This window comes from Vombatus ursinus, unplaced genomic scaffold (genome assembly GCF_900497805.2).
Source record: "Vombatus ursinus unplaced genomic scaffold, bare-nosed wombat genome assembly UNPS02014909.1, whole genome shotgun sequence".
Lineage (NCBI taxonomy): Eukaryota > Metazoa > Chordata > Mammalia > Diprotodontia > Vombatidae > Vombatus > Vombatus ursinus.
In genome coordinates this window covers 3,690,826-3,714,789 of record NW_020954687.1, presented here as the reverse complement: position 1 = coordinate 3,714,789, position 23,964 = coordinate 3,690,826, and the positions used below count along the sequence as shown (strand labels likewise).

The window sequence follows — 23,964 nt, the reverse complement described above, 5'->3', positions numbered from 1 at the left end:
CTCTATAAGACCTCTAGTATCCATTCCCTTCTTTCTACCTACACTGATACTGCTATAATTCAGATCCTCATCACTTCTTTCCTGGACTATTGCAATCAACTCCTAATTGGTCTCTCTACTTCACATCTCACTCCACTTTTCTCCATCCTCCACACGGCTTCCCAAGTGAGTTTCTTAAAGCACAGATCTAACCATTTCACTGTCCTAATCAATACATTTCATCGGTTCCCTATTACCTCTAGGACTAAATATTAACTCCTTTGTATGACATTTGAAATCCTTCACAACCTGGCCCCAACCTACCTTTCCACTTTTATTTCATATTACTCTCCACATACTCTGTCATCCAGTCAAACTGGCCTTCTAACTGTTCCTCATACATGATATTCCATTCATTTCCCATGTCTATACTTTTGCACTGGCAATCCTGAAACAAACTTATTCCTTGCCTTTGCCTCTTGGAATCACTAATTTTCCTCAAAACTCAATTCAGGTAACACCTTCTACAGAAATCCTTCTTCAACCTCTCTTAATTCTAAGGCCTTTCCTCTCAATTATTTCCTATTTATCCAATATATAAACTGTTTATACATATTTGCTTGCTTATTGTCTCCCCCGTTAGATTGTGAGCTCCTTGAGGGCAAAGACTGTCTTTTGCCTCTTTTTCTATTCTCAGTACTTAGGATAGTGCCTGGCATATACTAGGCACTTAACAGATATTGATTGATTGATTGATTAGTGAAGCAGGAAACCAATTCTTTTTTTTTAATTTTAATAACCCTTTGAAGGAATCCTCAAAATTCTGTAATTTAAGTCTTTAGCTAGCCCAGAGTGAATTTGCTTTATGCATTCTATAAGACCAAATTTCTCAATCACTAATAATGTTGATGTCAGTAGATGGTTACTTGGTTATTGTCAGTCAGTTAATGAGCATTTATTAAGTTCCTACCACATACCAGACCATGCTAAGCAATGGCAATACAAAGAAAGGCAAAAGAAAGAGCCTGTCCTCAAAAGCTCACAGTCTAATGAAGGATACAGCAAGTAAGCAAATACATGAAATTAACTTTCAGTTAACATGATGTTGTTCAGTCATGTCTGACTCTTCATGATCCCATTTTGGGGTTTTCTTGACAACAGTACTGGAGTGGTCTGCCATTTCCTTCTCCAGCTCATTTTATAGATGAGGAAACTGAGGCAAACAGGGTGAAGTGACTTGCTCAGGGTCATAGAGTAGTAAGTGTCTGAAGCCACATATGAACTCAGGAAGATGAGTCTTCCTGACTTCAGGTCCTGGTGCTCTACCCACTGTATCACCTAGCTGTCCCAATTAAAATGATAACCTTTGGGGCAGCTAGGTGGCACAGTGGATAGAGTTCTGAGTTCAAATTCAGCCTCAGACACTTGACATTTACTACCTGTGTGACCCTGGGCAAGTCACTTAACCCCAATTGCCTCACCAAAAAGCAAATAAATAAATAAACAAAATTATAGCAGCCTTGAGAATTTGGGGGTGCAAGGAATCTCTGATTGGTCAGTCACAAAAAATTATATGGAAAGTATTACTAATGTTTGTTTGTACATGCTGTCATCCCAGACAGAATGAAAGCTCCTTTGGGGCAGAGGACTTTTTTTTTTGTCTTTGTAACCCCAATGCCTAGAAAAACACCTAATATATAGTAGGTTCTTGATGAATGCTAGTATGTTGATTGACTGATTGATTAGAGAAATGTACTTTTTTTACCCTGTGCTAGAATTTGTCATCATTACTAAGTATAAACCATATGATAAACTCAGTTGAGGAGCCCTTAGATTTATGTTTTGTCCCCATTTCTTGGAGTCCTTGAGATGACTCACCAATTGATTCCCAAAATTATCAGGTCTCATAACACTGCTTTCTTAACCTTTTCATGTGCAGTGGAGCCAGTTGTACTCATGGCTGTGTTGTGGGGAAATTGTTTTATAAGTGATATGTAGTAGTAACTCTTTTCTTTGCCTGGATCTAAAAGACATCAAAGCCACTGACCAACTCAGGGTAAATATTAATCAGATAGCTTGGTTGCTGAATCAGTTTGTTTGAATGAAACCACTAGTCCCAGTTCAGTCAGAAGATTCCATCACTAGCCCTGTGTAGACACAATCCACTAGACAATGTCACATTGTACATGGAAAGCTATGTCTCTGAATAATTAGGGTCTATGTAAATGAGCAGGGAATCATACCACCCTTTCTCTGAAGAGCTGTCTCCCTCAAAAGAACTTCTTGTTTACGTGGAACATCCTTTCCTGCAAATACTAGGTACTTTTCCAATGTAGTCAGTAGCTATACAAAGACTTATCTATGTCTTGTGTAATAGGCAAACACGTGAAATTAGTCATTTGTTCTCAATAGTATTTGAATCAGCTGAAACACAAAGAGACAAAGTGATTTTAAAAAAACGGTCATTAACCCTTCTGCATCACTACCAATTTCTATCACTACCAATTTCTATCCCCATAATATCACACTCCCAACATACTCTTCCAACCCCACCTATCCTAGGCTCTTCCTCTTTATGATGGAAACCAATGGGGAAACAAGATAAAATACCTGGCAATTCACTCTACAGCTCTTTTGCTGAAACACATGTAGTCATGTTTCAAGTGAAACATTCATGCCAGATTTGGTTTTGTGCTTTCCACCCCTGTTTCATTCAAATGCATACCAGATAGAGGTATAAAGAACTGTTTACTTCAATATTGCAATGGGACTATGATTTTATCACCTCCAGCTATACAGAATACTACCCATCCATGCCTTCTCATCTTATACAACTCTTACATTTATTTCCCCATAAATCCTCCAAAGATGATCTTACTCAATGCGCTAATGGTGTTCTACCAAGCTTTTTTGTTTTTTAACATTCTGTAGAGGCCAATGCTTGAGCTGCCTGTCTGTTATCTCTTGTTCTTGATATATTCCATTCAATATAATTCGATAAGCATTTGTAAAGCTCTTAGTATGTCACACACTGGAGAGAATTTCAGTCTTAGAGAACTGATTTTTAAAAAGGTATTGAATACAGTCTGTGTTACCTAAAGACTTTCAATTAGAGAATTTGGAGGATTCCCTCAGAGTGTTATGAGGGTAGCTATATTTTATGCCGCTCCTCACACTCAATTCATCTTTGGTAAAGTGTTAGCACCTGTTTGTGCCCACCACATGTCTTTCCTTTACCCTTTGGGATACCCATAGTTTCGATTCTTTTAACATTGTGGTATTTCATTTCAGTTAGCATCTCTGTCAGAATACTGATGTTAAAAATTTGGTTTTGTATGTTAACATGCAGCTTGGGATCATTGCAAATGCTGTGCAGTTGAATTTCCCAATGCTATCTAGACCCTCTCTTTCCCCTGTTTAATTATGGGTCCAGCTCCTTATCCATCGGCAATACCCATTCCAGATAAATGTACTAATGGAGTAACTCAATGAATGGACTGCCCATGCAGGCCCATGTTGTAGCCTGGGCAGCAGGGTATCTTTAGCTATTGGTGATTTAGTTTTAATTTGTTTTTTTCCTGTAGGATTGTTAGGCCCACCTTATTAATTTCAAATTGAGGAAATATCAGAATTATTTAATTTCATTTATTAAGAATAAAAAAATTTAACTGTCTAGAAAGATAAGAAACAGAAAGAAATTAACATGGAGCTCATAAAAGGTAGTGCCTAGCTCTTACCTCAGAAGAAAGACATCAGCTAAGTTATGCAGACTTGCTTTTGAGTTAGGAGGGTAGTAATGGAAAACTAGTATCACAACTAACCCATTTTCTTCCTCGTAACCAATTCAACCATTAACATTGAAGGCTGAGGGGAGAAAAGCAGAAGGCTTGAACCAGTGGAGTACTGGTAAATCTTTAACAACTGACTCTTCTAAAAACCATGTGTCCACAACATACTTTTAAGTTTAATCTGCATTATTTACATTTTTCCCATCAATTTCTTAAAACTAAATAATCAACAAAACAATCCAGTCCTGATCCACAGCCTTGAACAACTTCAAAGGTGCAAATGCTCACATCAAAAATTTAACAGTTTTCTCTTGGAAGCCAGTTGAAACTGTCTCCAAAACAGCTCTGGCTTGAACCTTCTACTTGGGAGGCAGCAGAGGGCATTGGAACGGGTAAAAGATTTACTGTCAAGAAGACCCAAGTTTAAATCAGAGCTCTACCTCTGTGTGACTTTGAGCAGATCACTTCACATCACTGGTGACTGAGTTTCCCCATCTATAACTGAGGGAGTGGGCTAGATCACCTTTAAGGTCCCTAACAGAGCTATGCCTATGATCCTATCAGGTACCACGTCTTTCATGAAGCCTTCTTTTCTTTCAGCAGATGAAAGTGATCTCTTCCCTCCTCAAATTTCTCTTAGTGCTTTCTCTAGACATGTTTGTACAAATCATGCCCTTCCACCTCCTTTCTCCCTCCTCCTCAAGCTCAGGTTCTGAACTAATTTCATTTGCACCAAGCACCTCTTAGAGTGCTTTGCACATTATAGGTGATTAATTAACATTTATTTAAATGTGCATAATGTCATAATAGTATAAGATGTTAGAGTTGGAAGGAACCTTAGATATCATCTAGTTATTTTATAGATAAGGGAAGGAAGGCTTAGAGAGATAACCCTTGGTTATTCTATAGCAAGCCAGTGGTAGAGGTCTCCTAGCTCCTGGCCCCTGGCTCAAGGATCTTTCTATTATACCATCCAACCCTTATCTGGTAAGCAAAAATGTAGTAGGATAGTTCCACCGATATTCGTCAATTGTGCTTTAACCATAATGGTATAAGCAATCACATGTAGAGTTAAATTTGCTTTATAAAAATTGACCATAGAAAAGTGATGCAGATGAGTTGGTTTGAAGTCCCTCCCAGAGTTGAATCAGTGGTACTCATTTGCTAAATATCTTAAAAGAAAAATTCTTTGTGTTTTCTTTTTTGGTTGTTGTTGCTGTTATTGTATTAGAATAATTTATTTACTTTGTCTGCACCTGTGATTACCTTGTTGTGGGCAACCCCCAGTGAGGATTGTCTGGAGGCACCAAGAGGTTGTGTGACCTACCCATGGTCATAGAGTCAGTACGGGCCAGAAGTGGAACTTGAACCCAGATCTTCCTGACTCAAAGGACAACTTCCTATGAATGAATGAATGAATAAATGAGTGAATGATTGAATGAATGAATACATGAATAAGCATTTATTAAATGTTTACTACATGCCAAGAACTTTGCTAAGCTCTGGGGCTACAAATAGATGTCCCTGTTCTCAAGCTCTTCACATTCTAATCAGGAGAGACAAAGTATAGAGGAAAGGTTCAATTGTCAAGTGGTGAGCAAGGTAGTAAGACTTGGTGGTCCTAAGGGGATAGCTACAGGGAAAAGACTAAGACTTGGTGGTCCTACTCACTAGAACATGGTGCTTCCCACAGTACCAGTGATTCCTCCTTACATACCCCCAGCCACTGGTGGCTTCAATTCTAAAGTTACCTTGCATCGACCTCATATGTGTCTTGTATTTACTATATATGTGCACATTTAAGTGTTGACTCCTTGAAGGCAGGAACTATTTTCTCTTTTTATTTGTATCCCAAGGCTTGGCACAGTACCTGTCATATACAGTAAGCCTTTAATAAATACTTTGATTATTTTGTAGACATTTCTTTATACTTAAATGTGTACATGTTTCCCCCAATAGGATATAAATTCCTTGTGTTTAGAGACTGTTCCATTGTCATCTTTACATCTCCAGAACTTAGTACAATACCTGGCACAGAATAAGCATTTTATAAATGCTCATTAATTGATTTATTCTCTGTTTAAAATATGAATGCAGCCTTCTACAGGGCAATCTCTCTCACTAGCCTTTTCTTCAATCTGATTCTAGTTGCCCAGAAAGATCCATTCTTCCTTTTCTCCACATCTCTCCTCACCCCATTAGAGGAGAGTGTTTATCATCTAGGGAATGCACACTCCCTCACCTATCTTGCTTTTGCTTCACCATCTCCATCTCTCCCGAACACCACAGTCCAGATTATGTGGAGTCCCAACCAGCCCATAACTCTCTCTCTCTCTCACTCTCTCTCTTTCTCTCTCTCTTTCTCTCTCTCTCTCTCTCTCTCTGTCTCTCTCTCTGCCTCTCTCTCTCTCTTTCTCACTCCCTCATTCTCCTTCCCTTTCTTCTTCCTCCTTTTCTCCCTCTTTCTCCCTCTCTCCCATAAATCCTCCTCAGAGACACCATGCAACATGCTGAGGGCCTTCTCCTAAATTTCAATATGGCACAGATATCAATGGAGCACATGGACTTTCAATCAATTGTCCCTTACTCTCATTGCATAATTGACTCACTTCCTTTTCCAGTCAATATATCTGTCTGATCATAGCATTTATGCTGCTTTGCCTACACAATTCCTTTAAAAGGTGTTTTATTGAGGTTCTCTTTTCTTTTTTTTCTTGGCATCCCTGTCACATTCCAACAACTCCTCCATGCCCCTACAGAAGAATCTTCCCTTATAATAAATGAGCACAGTCAAACAAAACAAGTAAACACATTGGCTGTGTCTGAAGGTTCATGTCTTGTTCCACACCTGTAGCCTACCACCTCTTTGCCAAGAGGTGGGAGGCATGGTTCATTCACTATCATTTCTGTGAAGTCACAATTTGATATTACATTAATCAGAGATCTGAAGGTTTCAGTTTTCCTTCCCCTTCAAATTATTGTGACCATCATGTAAATTATTCCCCTACTTCTGTGTATTTCCCTTCTGCATAACTCAGCCCCTCACTGCTAATACGTGGCAGCCTACTTACATTTGCCATAAGCCTCTGACTTTGGGTGACCTGCAATTCTAATTCTCAGAGATTATGATGATCCTTGACCTTCAGCCACATAATTTCCTTTAATATTCCCAAAACTTGTCTGAGAACTCCTGTCAAGATTGTAGGGTTTCCCTCAATCTTAATAAAGAGATGAGAAGGAGAAAGCCCCGTGCCTACACCATGGGGTGAATGTCTCTGTCCATGACTATTTGCATCAAGCTTTCCAGATTCAGTGGAAAAAGATCTCACTTGTGGACTGAAGTTGTTATACAGAGACATGGTCTGTGATGTCATGGAATTTGTAGTGCAGGGAAAAAATTATTTGGCTGAACTTTGTATGTCCCAGAGTTTTGATTCCTAGAATTACCTAGTTTCTCACTTTGGGGGTTGGGAGGAGAGGGCCTCCGTCAACTTCTGGGAATGAGTATCTAGGTTCTCTAAGGCAACAAGCCAAGGGAACAGATAGCTTTGTGCTTTTATGAGCTAATTTAACTTGTGGATAAGGAAGAGTCTGTCAACTCCACATCAGTGAAGAAATCTATTAAGGAATTCTCCCAGGAGCCATTGTGTTGGGAGAATTCCCATCATTGGAAAGACCCTAGGGACCTCTTCTTTACCTCTGTCCCTAATTTCCGTTGTATTTTTGGTGAATAATATTTAGGCTACTTGACTTCTTTCCTCCCCTCTTTGGCTGAATGCCTGGGGAGCAATCAGCCTACATGGACCCAAGGACATTTTAGTCCCTGAAAATTCTTCTTCTGGCTCAGAAATTTAATCTACAGAGGAAGAATTTGAATTCAGGTCTCAAGGGTATCCCTGAGTATAATCTGTAGAATCTTTTTCTATATTATTTCTTACCTTTCTCCCCTTCATCTTACCATCCTTAGGACTTCAATCAGGTGTGTTCATTTCACAAGGTATAAGCCAAGATATGCCTTAATTTATGGCTTAATTACTGATCCTTTGTACAGAGAGCAGACTTAGGTGGCTGCTGGCCCAAATGCTATTGAGTCTATGCCTGAAGAGGGTAAATTCTAAGTCTAACCCCATTATCCTGTTACCAATTCACATAATAATTACATCTCCAGGCACCATTTCTGACATTCCAAGTGACTCAAAAGAAAACACATCATACTTGAGTGTTTTGTCTTTGTTGCTTATTTAACATCTGCCTGGTCAGAGAGGTGACAGCCTGGCTTTAATTATACATAGGATATTTCTAAATTAGAGTGCAGGAAATAGGAAGTAATGTGAAATGGAACAATACCAGTAAGAGGGAGCACTGGAAAATCTCTTAAAATGTTACCTCTCTTTCATTTCATCCACCTTTTCCATGATCTGATGTTTTCTTCTTTGCACTTTGGTATTTGTTATTTGATGTCTTGTATTATTAATCTTTTTATGCATATGCATCTTATATGCCCAAATGAAGGGAGGGACTGTCTTGAATTTCTTTGCATCTCTTCAAAGGACTAACACAGTGAGCGGTACTAGTAATTACTATTACACATAGTGCTGTTCAGTCGTTCAGTAATGTCCAACTCTTCATGACTCCATGGACCACAGCACACCAGACCCTTCTGTCCTCCACTCTCTCCCAAAGTCTGTCCAGGCTCATGCTCATTGCTTCCGTGATACTATCTGTCTATCTCATGCTCTGCTATCCCCTTCTCCTTTTGCCTTTAATCTTTTTCAACATCAGGGTCTTTTCCAATGAGTCCCGTCTTTTCATTATGTGTCCAAAGTATTTAAGCTTCAGCTTCAGTATTTGTCCTTTCAATGAATAGTCTGAATTCATTTCTTTAAGGATTGACTGATTTAATCTCTTTGCTGTCCAAGGGACTCTCAAAAGTCTTCTCCAGCACCACAATTCAAGAGTTGATTCTGCAGCACTCAGCTTTCTTCACAGTCCAGCTCTCACAGCCGTACATTACTACTATAAAAACCATAGCCTTGACTAAACACACCTTTGTCAGCAAGGTGATATCTCTGTTTTTTAGTATACTGTCCAGATTTGCCATAGCTTTCCTTCCAAGGAACAAGCATCTTTTAATTTCATTGTTGCAGTCACCATCTGCAGTGATTTTTGAGCCCAAGAATATGAAATCTGACGCTGCTTCCATTTCCTCTCCTTCTGTTTGACAGAAAGTGATGGGACCAATTGCCATGATCTTAGTTTTGTTTGTTATTGTTGTTGTTGTTGTTTATTTTAAGCTTCAAGCCAGCTTTTATGCTATTCTTTTTCACCTTTATCAAGAAGCTTCTTAATTCCTCTTAAATTTCTGTCATCAGAGTAGTATAATCTGCACATCTTATATTATTGCTATTACTCCCAGGAAATTCAATTTCAGTTTTTTATTCATCCAGCCTGATATTTTGCACGATGTACTCTGCATATAAGTTAAATAAATAAAGTGACAATATACAAGCCTTGTTGTACTCCTTTTCCAGTCTTAAACCAATCGGTTGTTCCATGTTCACTTCTAACTGTTGCTTCTTGAGCCACATACAGGGAACAAGTAAAATGATCTGGTATTCCCATCTCTTTGAGAACTTGCCGCATTTTGTTGTGATGCACATAGTCAACGGCCTTAGAGTAGGCAGTGAAGCAGAAGTAGATGTTCTTCTGGACCTCCTTTGCTTTCTCCATAATCCAGAGAATGTTGGCAATTTAGTCTCTAGTTCCTCTGCCTCCTCAAAAAACCAGTGCCTGCTCTTCTGGTAATTCTTGCTTCACGTATTGCTGAAGCCTAGCTTAATGCTAGTGAGCGTAACCTTGCTGGCATGTAAAAGGAGCACAATTATCCAGTAATCTGAACATTCCTTGGCATTGCCCTTCTTTAGGATTGGAATGTAAACTGATTCTTTCCAATCCAGTGACCACAATTGAGTTTTCCAAATTTGCTCACATATTGAGTGCAGCACTTTAACAGCATCATCTTTTAGGGTTTTAAATAGCTCAGTTGGAATTCCATCACCTCCACTAGCCTTATTGTTAGCAATGCTTCCTAAGGCCTACTTGACTTCATTATCCAGGATGTCTGGCTCTAGATCAGTAACCACACCATCGTGGTTATCGGTGATATTAAGATCTTTCCTTTATAGTTCTTCTGTAATTACACATAGCAGGCACTCAATAAAATACTTGTTGGTTGACCCTGAGAACAGATCTTTCATAATCTTTCAAAAGTTAACTCAAGAATCTTCTCCTAGAGTGAGCCTTTTCTGGTACCCCAGCTGCTCTAAATCCAAGTATCCCATGCTGCTTACTTTCTTAAATATTCATATAAAACAATAGTAATAACTAACATTGAAATTGAGCTTTAAAGTTTTCAAAGTACTCCTTTGATCCTTGCAACATGCCTGCAAAGCAGGAGCTGTTACCATAAAAATAAAGCATTCTAGGAAAACAAGAAATCTGCAAAATGGATTTGCGAAGCTTGGGTTTTGTCTTATCTCCCCCAAGGCATTATTACACTAGATGACTACTAAAGTCTCTTCCAGCTCTCACATTCTGTGGTTCTCTGATCCTATGAACTAGATAACTTAGAAGAATTTTTGATTGTCTGTGATGAGCAGACAAGCAAAGTTGGCCAAAAAGTGAGTCTACTCTACTTATTTCTGGGGACATCATGCTTCATAGCATCGAGTAAAATTAGGTAATATTAAGTATCTTTTCCCCAGAAGAAATAACCTTCTCCATCATCACCACATATCTGGGCTAGGGACAGAGGGTTCGGAGCAGGGGGAGGATTTGAGATCACCTGGCAGCCAGAGACAACTGCATTCTCACTATGTAGCTTCCTGAGTTTGGAAAAAAAAAATATATTCCTCTAGACCCAAGCATGTCTTCTCCTTTCTGTAAGAATGGTTTCCATATGTAGACAGGCTAAAATGATCAGGATTTTTTTATTATCGTTAAATCTGAAAGACAAAGGCTGAAGAATGATATGATAGAAGTCTTTAAAATTGTGAAAGGTGGAGTCAAGGGTTTGCTCATCCAGTTCATATATCACAGAACTTAGGAGGCATCCAGTTGTTGAAATCACATCACTTAGTCTGCTAAACTGCAATCAATCAATCAATAAGCATTTATTAAACACCTGTTATGTGCCAGCTAAAATGACAAGGACAAAAATAAAAGAGCCCTGGTCCCTAGGGAACTTACATTTTATAAGGGGAAACAACACACATACCCATAAGTATATACAGATGTAAAAAATAATTACAAGGTGATCTCAGGGGGAGGCATAAGCAACTGTAGGAATCAGGAAAAACTTCAGATGGTTAGAGGCCATTAGTTAGCACACTGAATAGAGTGCTAGGTCTGGAGTCAAGAAGACCTGAGTTCAAATCCAGCCTTAGACAATTACTATCTCTCACTTACCAGCAAATCACTTCACTTCCATTTCCTCAGTTTCCTCAGCTGTAAAATGGGAATAATAATAAATCTATTGTGAGGCTCACATGCAAATGAGGTGATATTTATAAAGCACTTAGCATAGTGCCCGGCATATAATAAACTTAATGAATGCTTGTTTTCTTCCTTTCCTTCCTCCTGTAGTACATGGTGCTTAAGCTGATTAGGATTTATAAGAGGTCTAGATGAAGAGGGTACACCAAGGCATGAGGGACAGTGTGTGAAAAGACACAGAAGTAGAAGGTGGAATGTTAAATATGAGGGACAGCAAGAAGACCTAGAGGGTAATGTGTAGTATGCCTGGGAAGGTAGGTTGGAATCAGGATGTGAAAGGCTTTAAATACCAAACAGGGAGGTTTGAGCTCAGTCCTAGAGGCCAGATTCTTTGTGATCCAGTTTGGGTTTTTCTTGGCAAAAAATACTGGAGTGATTTGCTTTTTCTTTCTCCAGTCCATTTTACAGATAAGAAACTGAGGCAAACAAGTTTTTAAATAGTTAGAGTTGTGCTTTAGAAATATCTTTGGCAATGGTGTGGAGGATGGAGAGGAGACACTGATGAGAGGGATTTTTCCTGTCGCTTCCTGTCTAGTATTCCCCAAAACATCTCACACAGCAGAATTGAAATAGCTCAAAAGAAAGCAATTTTACCTCCCCAAATAGAAACTTCAAAATATCAAGGATAAAGACCAAAGAATATGGGGCTGGCATTGTGCTGGTTAGGTGTTGTCCTTTCTATCTGGGAAGGCAAACTTGCTTTCTCACAAACCATTTCTTGCTGTCTCCATCAGAGATAAAATATTGGGTTCAATGGACCATGGGTCTGACCTCATATATAGCATCTAGTTTCATGAGAAACAGACACTGCAAATAAGTGAACCTTTGAATTCCATCCCATAACCTTTTTCCTTGATGATTCAAGATCATTATTTTTTTTTTTTGGTTAGGCAATGGGGTTAAGTTACTTGCCCAGGGTCACACAGCTAATAAGTGTTATGTGTCTGAGGCCAGATTTGAACTCAGGTCCTCCTGAATCCAGGCCAGTGCTCTATCCTCTGTGCCACCTGGCTACCCCCTTTCAGGATCATTATTAAAAGCATCACCTGATATGTTGTTTTTGAGTCATTTCAGAGATACTGAAGTGATTTACCATTTCCTTCTCCAGCTCATTTTACCGATGAGAAAACTGAGGCAAAATGGTTAAGTGACCTTCTCAGAGTCACTCAGTAAGTATCTGAGGCAGGATTTGAACTCAGGAAGATGAAATTCCTGACTCCAGGCCTGGCACCCTATACACTGCACCACCTAGCTGCCCCCATTCTACTGGGCTTCTATACAGTAACACCCTCAGAACTTACTTATGTATATAGGACATATACCACGTATACGGGACATTTTGTCTCAATTCTAAATGCTGCCAGATTACAAAGCCAAAGAGCCAGAAACAGGTAGAAGGCTTCCACTGTTTTTTAGAATTCTTCTGTTAGGTATCATCAGTCACCTGACGGTCTAAGGTGCTGCCTTCCTTTAAGCACAGTCATCTCCCTGCCTAGAGAACATAGTACGTGGGCTTTGTGATAGCTATTTACCACAGAGAGAACCTGTTCCCTTACAGAGCAGGAGGACTGAGATGATCAAAAGTCTAAAATAGGTGCTATATTTCTAATACAGTTTGAAGTCCTAGATAAAGGCATATATAGAAGTTACCTAACTCTACATTGTATTTGCTACTTTGAAGCTGGGTTTTTTATTAGCAAAAATTAGCAAAAGTGTTGTGAGAGGTATTGTGAATCATGGAGGCAGATTTAAATGGAATAGAGATTCACACATGGGGAATTCAATTTCCAGTATTAGAAGTACCTATGGCACATCGAGGGGCAGCTAGGTGGTGCAGTAGATAGAGCACTGGGTTTGGAGTCAGGGAGACTCATCTTCCTGAGTTCAAATCCAACCCCAGATACTTACTAGCTGTGTGACCCTGGACAAGTCACTTAATCCGATTTGCCTCAGTTTCCTCATCTGTAAAATGAACTGGAAAAGGAAAAGGCAGACCACTCCGGTATCTTTGCCAAGAAAACCCCAGATAGAGTCACAAAGAGTCAGACGCGACTAAAATGACTGAACAATGAAAAAAGGTACATCGAATCCTGTGATAATAAATGATAGCAGGGTTCTTTCATTCGCTCATTCATTCCATTTGTTCATTCGTTTTCTGCTCTCTCCTTTAGCACACAGCTCCTCCCTTAATCCCTCATTCTCATCAAATAACCTCACATTCTATTTTACTCAAAAGATTGAGGCCATTCATCTTGACCTTTTCAATCTCTCATTCTCCCTATGGCAGCTAGGTGATAAAGTGTATAGAGCACTGGGCATGGAGACAGGAAGACTTGAATTCAAATCTGGCCTCAGATACTTACTAGCTGGGCAAGTCACTCAATAGCTGATTGCCTCAGTTTCCACATCTGTAAAATGAGGATAATAGCACCTACCTTCTAGGGTTGTTGTGAAGATCAAATGAGGCAATGTTTGTCATAAATAAAACGCTTGTTCCCACTCTCCTTGTACCATATGTCTTCCCCTATGCCCACCTTCTTTGCACCATTCTCAGAGGATAAATTGCCCCTCATCTCTGTCAAGGTAACCCCTCTTTTCCTGCCCTTGATCTTATCCCCTCCTGTGTCCGTCCAGAACCTGTTCTCTTGATCATTTACTTCCCTTCTCATCTTCAGTATCTCACTCTCTATTGGCTCCTTCCCTTCTGCCTGCACAGATGCTCAAGTCTCTTCTATTCTAAAATATAAGTAAACCCTTTCCCTTGAACCTCGAGCTAGCATCCTTTATTTTCCTTCCCTTCCAGTGCTCATCTAACCCCTCCTCTCATTTTTTTCCTTTGGCTCATCATTCCTTCTTACTTTCTCTTCATTGATTTCCTGTCCTCCTGTTTCCCAGTTGTAAGTGGTGATTTCATTCTCACAAAAAAAATAGGATTTCAAAATTAGGAAAGGAACTCAACCACCATGTAGTCCAAATTGTTCTCAAAAATCCAACCACTACTGTGACACATCTCCAAGTGGTCATACTGGCTTTGTCTGAAGACCTACACTACCTCCCAAGGCACCCCAGTCTTCTCATTGTTGGTGTTGTTCAGCCGTGTCAGATTCTTCATGACCAGGTAGACCATACTTCCATGTGTTTTTCTTGGCAAAGATACTAGAGTGGTTTTCCATTTCCTTCTCCAGTGGATTAAGGCAAACAGAGGTTGAGGAACTTGCCCAGGTTCACACAGCTAGTAAAGTGTCTGAGGCTGGATTTGAACTCAGGCCTTCTTGACTCCAGGCCCAACTCTCTTTACTGAGCCATCTAGCTGCCCCTAGTCTTATAGACAGCTCTAGTTCTTAAGTTATTTTTTCCATAACATCAAGTTTGAATTTGCCTCTTATAGCTTTTACCCATTGCTTCTAGTTCTGACCTATGGGGACAAACAGGACAAGCCTAATCAATCAACATTTATTAAGCACCTAATGTGGGCCAAGCACCATATTCAGAACTGGGGACACCAATATAATGAATGAAACAGTACTTACAAGGAGCTGACATCCTAATGAGGGAACAAGTACATTTGTGAGCACATACAGATTACATATTAAGAGAACAAATACAAAGTAGCCGGGGACATCAGGAAAGGCTTTGTATAGAAGCTGATCTTTGAGATTCATCTTGAAGTAAGAAAGGGATTCGATAAGGAGAGAGTATATCCATCCCAGTCATGGTGAAAAGGTAATAGAAAAACATGGAACTAAGTATGGAACAGAGAGAAGGCCAGTTTAGCTAGGAGAGAGGGAGAGAGAGGAGAGAGAGGGAGAGAGAGGAGAGAGAGGGACAGAGACAAAGAGGCAGAGAAAGACAGAGAATGACAGAGACAGAGAGAGAGGAGAAAGACAGAGACAGAGAGAGACAAAGATAGAGACACAAAGACACAGAAAGAGACAGAGAAACAGAGTAACATCACTGAGGCTGGAAGTATAGGTTGGGACAAGGATGTGAAATGCTTTGAAAGCTAAACAGAAGAGTTTATAGTTGATCCTAGAGCCAATAAGAAGACACTGGAGTTGATTGAGTAGGGAAGTTACCTCTTCAGATATGTACTTAAGGACAGTTGAAGCCAGTGCTTAATAAATGTTTGCTGAATAAATACAGGCACCTTCAGCCTTGTGCTAGTAAATCCATCGGGCAGTGGGATGGCCAACAAACATCTCTTTTCTCATACTAGCTGCATGGGGAAGCTAGGTGGTGCAGTGGATTGAAGACCAGTCCTGTAGTCAGGAGGACTTGAGTTCAAATCAAGCCTCAGACACTTACTAGTTGTGTGACCCTGGGCAAGTCACTTAACCCTGATTGCCTAAAAAACAAATCTAATGGGGAAGACAACATAAAACTACTCTGTACAAACAAGATATATACAGAATAAATAGGAAGCAATAAACAGAGGGAAGGCACTAAAAGTATTATCAGGAAAAGTTTCCTGTAGAAAGTGGGATTTTAGCTAGAGACTTAGGACAAATATACATACACATTGTATATATACATATACATGTATACACATACACATATACACACATACACCTATGTATGTATAGCTATGGATGGATGTGTATAAATGTGTGAGTACATATAATGTAATTGAGAAGTAAGATTATCAGAAGTCTGACTACAAAATAGGTGGAGCATTACTAATATGGTTTACGTACATAAGCCATATAAGTGTATATATATATATACACAATTTGTGTGTGCACTTGGGTGATTGGGTGACCACTCCGGTCTTTGGGGTCTCTATCTGTAAAATGGGCAGGGTAGACCAGCTGGCCTCAGACATTCTTTCCAGCTCTAAATCTATGACCCGATGGTGCCTTGGCATGGGAATTGAGTCTGATGCAAGATCACCCCATTAGTTAATCATTCTCTCAGGAGCATTTGTTGAATACTCACAGTATAGAACCCTAATTGAAGGTGGGTTCTTGGGAAAGGGGGATGGTGAACGTCATTGGCACAGCTGAACAGGAAACACATTCTAAAAAGGGGAGATGATATTTGCACTGGCCAGTCATGTGTAAGGAACAGGAAACTGATCCTCTTTTCTGAAGGAGGAGTCCCACCTTCTATAAGAAACCTTTCCTGATATTCATACTAGTGCCTTCCCTCTTGATTATCTCCACTTTATGCTGTCTATAGTTTGTTTGTACATAGCTGTTTTCCCATTGTGTCCCCCATTAGATGGTGAGTTTCTTGGGAGCAGGGGCAGCCTTTCATCTTTCTTTATGTCCCCACAGCTCAGTATAGTGTCTAGTACCTAGTAGCTGCTTAATAAATACTTACTAGTGATGAAAGGGGAGATCCATGAGATAGGGTAGAATCAATTAGTGAGAGGCTTTGAATGACTTGATGAAGTTTATATATGAAGAAATAATAATATACATATATATATATATGTGAAGAAATATTTAAGGAAGTTGATTCCGGCCTCTGTATCTAGAATGGAGAAAGAGAAAATGGGAGGAAGAAAAACTACTGCAGTAATTAAGACATGAGGTGGTGAAGCCTTGACTTCTAGTACATTGGTGAAAATGAGGAAAGGCCCCACACACCTCCAATTCCCCTCCCCCTGTATCACCCTATCCTTACTGGAAGAGCTCATCCCAGAGTATACCCCAGAGCACCGCTCACTCAATAAAAAAGAAAAATAAGCCACGCTGCCCTATTTTCCTGGTGACACATAATAATCAAGACAGTTTATTGCATTATGAAATAACAGTAACCCAATTATGAAGTCCATCAGCTGCTTATCTCAACCCAGTCAAGAACTTCTCATTTATAAATCTTTTGTGTATTGCATCAATCAAGAAGGGAGTTTTACTGGCTATTCATTCTCTAGTGCGGTCCTGTTTTTTGGAGCTGGTTTAATCATTGCTAATGTTAAATCATTTTTCTTGGACTTTGTAGCAGTTTATTGTGGAGATTATAGATAACCATCCAACTCTTTTTTAATAGCAGTCATAGATTCGGGTCATTGCACACCTCGTGTTCTTAGTGATTTCCACATAGTAGGTGCATTTTTAAAAATTTTATTCTATTTTTGATTCTCCAAGGGATCATAGACATGTTAAAAAGATAATGAAATGAATTCCTTAAAAAAAAAGCACCTGGCATTATTACCATCCTGAGTTTTGATTATTCAGGGTTCAAATTATTTGAAGTTAATAGAAATCAATTCAACTTTAATCATTAAAGGACATTTCTGGCTTGGTCATTAAATATCTTCTTAAATCTTATCTGGTAACAAAAGACACAATGACTTGGTAGTTAGTGCCTAACTTAAAATCACAGTCATAGTCATACTTCAAAATGAAACACTCACTTGACTTTTAGTTTTGTGCAGCTGGAGAGTTTAAAACGAGAATGGTGACAGTGTGTCACAATAGACTCATAAGAGCTGGATTCATGTCTTCACTCTGATGCTACGTAAGGATAAGCAAATCACTTAACCCCCACGGGCCTCAAATTTCCTCATTTGCAAAATAAGAAAGTTGGACTGGCTGGTCCCTGAAACCCATTACAACTCCAGATCTATCATCCTAGGAAAATCCCAGCCAAATGCTTACCTAAGTGTACAATCCTCGAAGCCCAGGAATCACCATGATTCTAAGTAGATTGATTTTAAAACACCTTTGCATGAGTAAAACTGACATAAAGTCTCAGTTATTTCAAACATTTATTAAAAGCTGGGGTGTGAGGAGAGAACAATGAGGTGTTGATAAGGATGAAGTCTGCCTAGGAGAGATATACACATTTTTCTTCATTTTGGTGTTTACTAAATTCACTGTTCTTCTGAGAAAGCAAAAGTGTATAATGATTAACAATTCGGAGTTGTGGGAAGTTGTGCCTCACAACAATCTGCCTCTTGTATGACTTTAGACTCTCAGCTATCACATCAATACAAAGAGTTTCTCAGATGACTAACTTAGCATTTCTGAGATAAAGTCCTTCCTTTATCATAGCTGATAATGCGGGGTTATATAGGATGGTGCAGCCAACTGCGTGACAGTCTTCACTGCACAATTAAAATGATTTTCCCAATCTCCCCCCACCCCACCTCTGAATTCTCTATCCCCACTGTCATCCCCACCCCCCCCCAAATGCCACCCAAGGTCATTTTATTGACAATGTTTATACCCTGAGAATCTAGTCAACGTAAGTACATTGTTCACCTTTTTTCTCACTTATTTTCTTATTGAAAATTATCTTGAGAATACCCAAACTTCTTATCTACAGATAGTGAAGAACTGACATCATATTAACCCTTTCCTCTTATTCATGGCTATGATAGACAAGCATAAAGTATATGCTCCCCTCAGACATGAACAGAGCTCGCAATGAAGCTGCCGTTGACTTCCTTGATATTGCAACATGACAGGTTATCAATCATTTATGTAAATGGTCAAAGCACAAATTCTTCAGGAAAATGCCCATTTCCAACCAGTTGTCAAGTCCTATTATTTCTAATTTTATTATAACATCTCTCATATATGCCCTCTTCTCTGCTCTGTCGTTACCACCACCCAGCTGGAGGTTCTCATCACCTCACACCTGAACTATTGCCAAAGCCTGCTGGTTAGTCTCCTTGACTCAAGCTTCTCCCAACTCCAATTTATTCTCCAATCAGCTATCAAATAGATCTTCTTAAGGCACAGGTCTGCCCGCAGCACCCAATTCAATAATACTCCAGTGTTCAATAGACTTCAGTAGTTAGCTAGGTGGTACAACAGAGAGAGTGACAGCCCTGGAGTCAGGAGGACCTTATTTTGAATCCAGCCTCAAATACTTACTAGTTGTGTGACCTGGGCAAGTCACTTAACCCTGATTGCCTCAAAAAAAAAAGAAGAGAAAGAAGAAAAGAAAATCTCCCTTGGAAGTGTAAAAACTACAGCCAGTTAGTAATTCAAAATCTTTGAAATCAATATTTATAAAAGTGTCACCTGAGAGGTGGTCATGTTGCAGGAGGATAGACAACTAGCCTAGAAATTGGCACGACCTGAGTTAAGTCTACATGGACTGACTGTGTGAACCTGGCAAGTCTTAGATTGTGAACTCTGTGAGGGCAGGGGTTATCTTTTACCTCTTTTTGCACAGTGCCTGGCACATAGTAGGTGCTTAATAAATATTAATTGATCGACTGATTGACAACGTCTTAGTGCCCCACACAGCTCTAAGACTAAAAGTTGCTCAATAGCTGCTGATCTGCATTGGTAAAAGAGGCTCTTTATGCCCATGAAATCACAGGTCTAGTTCAAAACAAATAAATGTCGATTATAACTATTAATCCTGTCATCGACTGTGGACTGGAATCAAAGGCATAGGCTCCAGTCTCAGAGAGCTTACGATCTGGGAAGAGGGGTCAGAGTCAAGATAAGACTAGAACCCATGAAATACTAGATAATGAAGTGATGAATCATGTGGTCCAGGTGTATTAGGCTTCAGTTGTCATGGCAATAGCTAAAGAAAGAAAACACAAACAGGAGCTAGAAGGAAAGCAGTTGTTTTGCAGACCCTGCCCCCTTCCCCTACCCTCTTTTTTCCTTCATATTGGATATAAAATACATCGGCTTAAAGAGGTTTTCTCTAACAAGTGCAAAGAATGATAAAGGGAGTCAGATTTCTGATTTTACAATTTTATATGGGGTTGTGTTTGAAAAGGTGTTTTTCTATACATCTTCCTGGTCCCATTTTTTTTAATGAAAACAGAGGATATAAAATTTAGATGGAGAGCTGCAGCTTTTCAGTTGTAAATTTGACTTTCCCTCTATCGCTACAAGTTTTTTTTTTTCATTTTGCTGTTCCTTCCTTCCTTAATTCTTCCATCTGTAAAATGCCTCTGTTGTGAGTCGTTGTGAAACAACATTGGGACAATATTTTGAACTCCTCAGACAAAAGAGCAACATAACTCTAAGATGGCACAGGGTAGTGTGGCATAGGACTTGGAACATTCATCCTGTAGTCAGGATGATCTGAGTTCAGATCCTGCCTCACACACTGACTAACTGTGTGACCCTAAGCCCTTACCCTCTTTTAGCCTCAATTTTCTCATCTATAAAAAGGGGATAATAATAGCACCTTCCTCCTAGGGTTGTTATGAAGATCGAATGAAATAATATTTGTAAAGCACTTTGTAAAACTTAAAATACTATACTAATGCTAGTAATTATTTTATTAGAAATAAATTAATTCACCTGATAAATTATTAGGAATAATCTACTCAAGAATACATATTTCTTTTGTTAGAAATAATTAATCATGGTGAAGGTATACCATTGTGTGACAATACCAATGACTACAGGTTAATAACTTTGTAATAAGCCTATTTGCTGGAATAGTAATGTTATGAATTGCAGAAAAGCAAAACTTTGTATGGAAGTCTCTCACACACACACACACACACAACTGAGATAGTTGTTTCCTGGAGTGTTCCCCATGCGATATGACATTGAGGTGATCAGAAGTGTGACCTTCACCTTATAGCAATTATTTCAAGGCACATCTAAGGAGTGCCTAAATGAGCTGCTGCAGACTTAGAAGTGTAATCCTGCATAAGGCTTTGGAGATCTCACTTCAAATACAGTGATTTTGTACTAGGAAATCCTGTGTAACTACAAAACACAGCTCTGGGCAGTCAATGTCATCTTCAGGGTGTCGGCATGGGGCTAAAGGAGAGGGTGGTATATAACAGTCCTCACCTATCTGCTTGTAATTTGTTGAATTAAGATAGGCTTGGGAATGGCTGGCCCCTCCTTATCCCTCATTACCAAGTCCCCAAACATCCTCATTTTCAGGCTTTGTGCCAGGCTTGACTATTGACATATGGTAAGAAGGTCATGATGCCACCCAAACTTCCAAGGCCCTGCCTTGAGCTCAGGGTTATAGAGTTGGCCACAGGCCTTTAAAAATAACTAAGGTAGGGGCACCTAGGTGGTGCAGTGTATAGCGCACCGGCCCTGGAGTCAGGAGGACCTGAGTTCAAATCCAACCTCAGACACATAACACTTACTAGCTGTGTGACTCTTGACAAGTCACTAAACCCCAACTGCCTCACCAAAAAAAAAAGTGAGTAAAAATGACTAAGGTTCCTTGAGATATCAACTTCAACCTCCCAAAGCATAACATTCCATCTGTACATTTAGAGCTAGAAAGGACATTAGAATTCACTTTATTTCCATTTAATTCAATGAATGTTTATTAAGCACCTACTGTGTGCTTAATATGCTTAAATGTTCACTTACTAAGTGCCTACTGCGCTAAATGCTGGGAATGCAAAAAGAGCCAAAAGACAGTCACTGTCCTCAAGGAACTTAAAGTCTAACAGAGGAGACAACATGCAAACAAATATATTCAAAGCAAGCTTTATACAGTCTATGTACAGGATAAAGAGGAAATAATCAACAGAAGGACTAGTCTTAATCCCTCATTTTATGGAGGATGAAATTGAGTCCAGACTAGTCAAATACCTTGTTCAAGGCCAGGCAGGTAGTTTGGTGGCACAGTTTGCATTTGAACCCAGGCCCTTTCACTGCAAATTGACCATTACAGCTAAGTAGAATCCTCTTCTTAAGCAGCTGCACCCAGAGTTTCACCACTAAAATTCTAAATTTGGATGTGTTTAAATGATTTAAATGAATCATGCTTTGAGAAATCTTAACACTCCCTTGGGATAAGGAATAGAGACATCTTGATGTTTCAGAACATGAACACTGGAAATCACTACCCTAAAAGGTGGATATTTACCTCTTAGCATTAGCTGGGAGGCACAGTGGAGAGAGTGCTGGACTTGGAATCAGGAAGATATGAGTTTGAATCCTGCCTCCGACATTTGCTAGCTATGTGACCCTGGGCAAGTCACTTGACCTCTGTTTGCCTTAGTTTCCTCATCTGCAAAACAGGGATATTAATAGCACCTACATCCCAAATCAGTAATATTTGTAAAGCACTTTGCAAACCTTAAGGTACAATTTAAATGCTAGCTATGCTTAATATTAAATTAGCTTGTCGATTGGAAACCCAGAAGAAAGAGGGAGGCAAGAGGAGGTATCTCTATCCATCCAAATTTCGTTTGATGACTCCAAGGACTTAGCTGGGAAAGAAAGATAGAGATAGACAGATGGATGGAAGAAAGAAAGAGAGAGGAGAGGAGAGAAAGTCAGAGACAGAGAGAGGAGAGTCAGAGACAGAGAGAGACACAGAGACACAGACAGAGAGAGACAGACCTAAAAATAGATCAACTTAACTTTTACTGATGTATGTGTACATATATTTAGCATTAGGGTATTTGAGATGAGCAAAAAATTTTAAGAAAATTAGTAATAGTTATACAATGCTTTGTAGACATTATCCCATTTGAATTTAACAAATAGGATTTGAATTCAGGACTCCAAATCTAGTAGCCTTCTCACTGTATCCTATCTCACAAACTCTCTAATTTTCTTACACATAAATTCCACCCCTGGTCAACAAGACATAGGATATAAAGGAGAAAAGCCTGGAAGACCTGGGTTGAGTTCTGCCTCTTACATAACTAGCTCTGTAATCATGGGCAAATCACTTCATTGCTCAATGCCTCAGGCAAATCACTAAAAATTGAGGTTACTGAGGAGTTGCCAATATGTATCTGTATAAGGAGTTTCCACATTGAGAGGTCCCTGAACTAATAATGATTCTACTGGATCAAAAAAATTCTCTCCATTTGGCCATCTGATAGAACAAAATATTTACTTCTTTCAATGGTCATTCAATAAATTAACCTTCAGGTACATAAACATGGGCTACTTAGCATTATTATATTGGTGCCTGTGGATCACTCACTATTTCACAATCTAAGATGCCCAAACCTCCACAAGCAGACCTTAATAGCTCTATTAATGTTCTACCTACCACTCTAATGGATTGCCTTTTCCTAGCAGTTCATTGATCATAAATACTTTAAGTATTTATACACGGCCTGAGCTTTTGTTTTGAAAAACAATGGTCCACTTGGTTAAGATCTGAACATCTGTGCAGTACTATCCTTAAATCACCTAAGCAAGCCCATTTTCCACTAAACTGAGACTTATGCACAAAAAATAGATATTGTATATGTACATATAGTGAAATTCCATCTGTTCTTTTACAGGTTGATGACCAAATGAAGCTGCTTCAGAACTGCTGGAGTGAACTCTTAATTCTTGATCACATTTACCGACAAGTGGTACATGGAAAGGAAGGCTCAATCTTCCTGGTTACTGGGCAACAAGTGAGTGTAGAGGCACCGAAGGGGGAAAGTGTCTTTTTATTAAGCATGTTCAGAATGGCTGGAATCTCATTCAGTCAGAAGCACTCCTGTGCTTCAAAATGGAGAGACTGGCTCCACACAATTTAAAAAAGATGACTTTGTGTACTCTGTTCCTAGTCTGATGATTACGGCTAAACTTGCAAAGAGCAAATATAATCATAAGCACTCTCCTTTTTCTGACCTGGTGTATGCTGTGATGATTAGAAGTTATAGGAAGGCTATTTCAAGGAGTTCTGCTTCTTGGTTGGACGGACAGATAGATGATCAATAGATGCGCAGGTAAATTGACAGCAAGATAGATGAGAAATAGATTGACAGACAGAC

At 39.3% G+C, this 23,964-nt stretch overlaps 1 protein-coding gene across 4 annotated transcripts in view; it reads left to right on the top strand.

Annotated features, from left to right (window-relative positions):
- Nucleotides 1-23,964, top strand: part of NR5A2 (nuclear receptor subfamily 5 group A member 2) — a 183,533-nt gene that overhangs the window by 67,467 nt on the left and 92,102 nt on the right. For all 4 annotated transcript variants that reach the window (XM_027843497.1, XM_027843496.1, XM_027843498.1 and 1 more), the window contains one exon: nt 23,482-23,601. In XM_027843497.1, the coding sequence (XP_027699298.1) occupies nt 23,482-23,601 (120 nt within the window). The remainder of the gene's footprint in view (nt 1-23,481; nt 23,602-23,964) is intronic.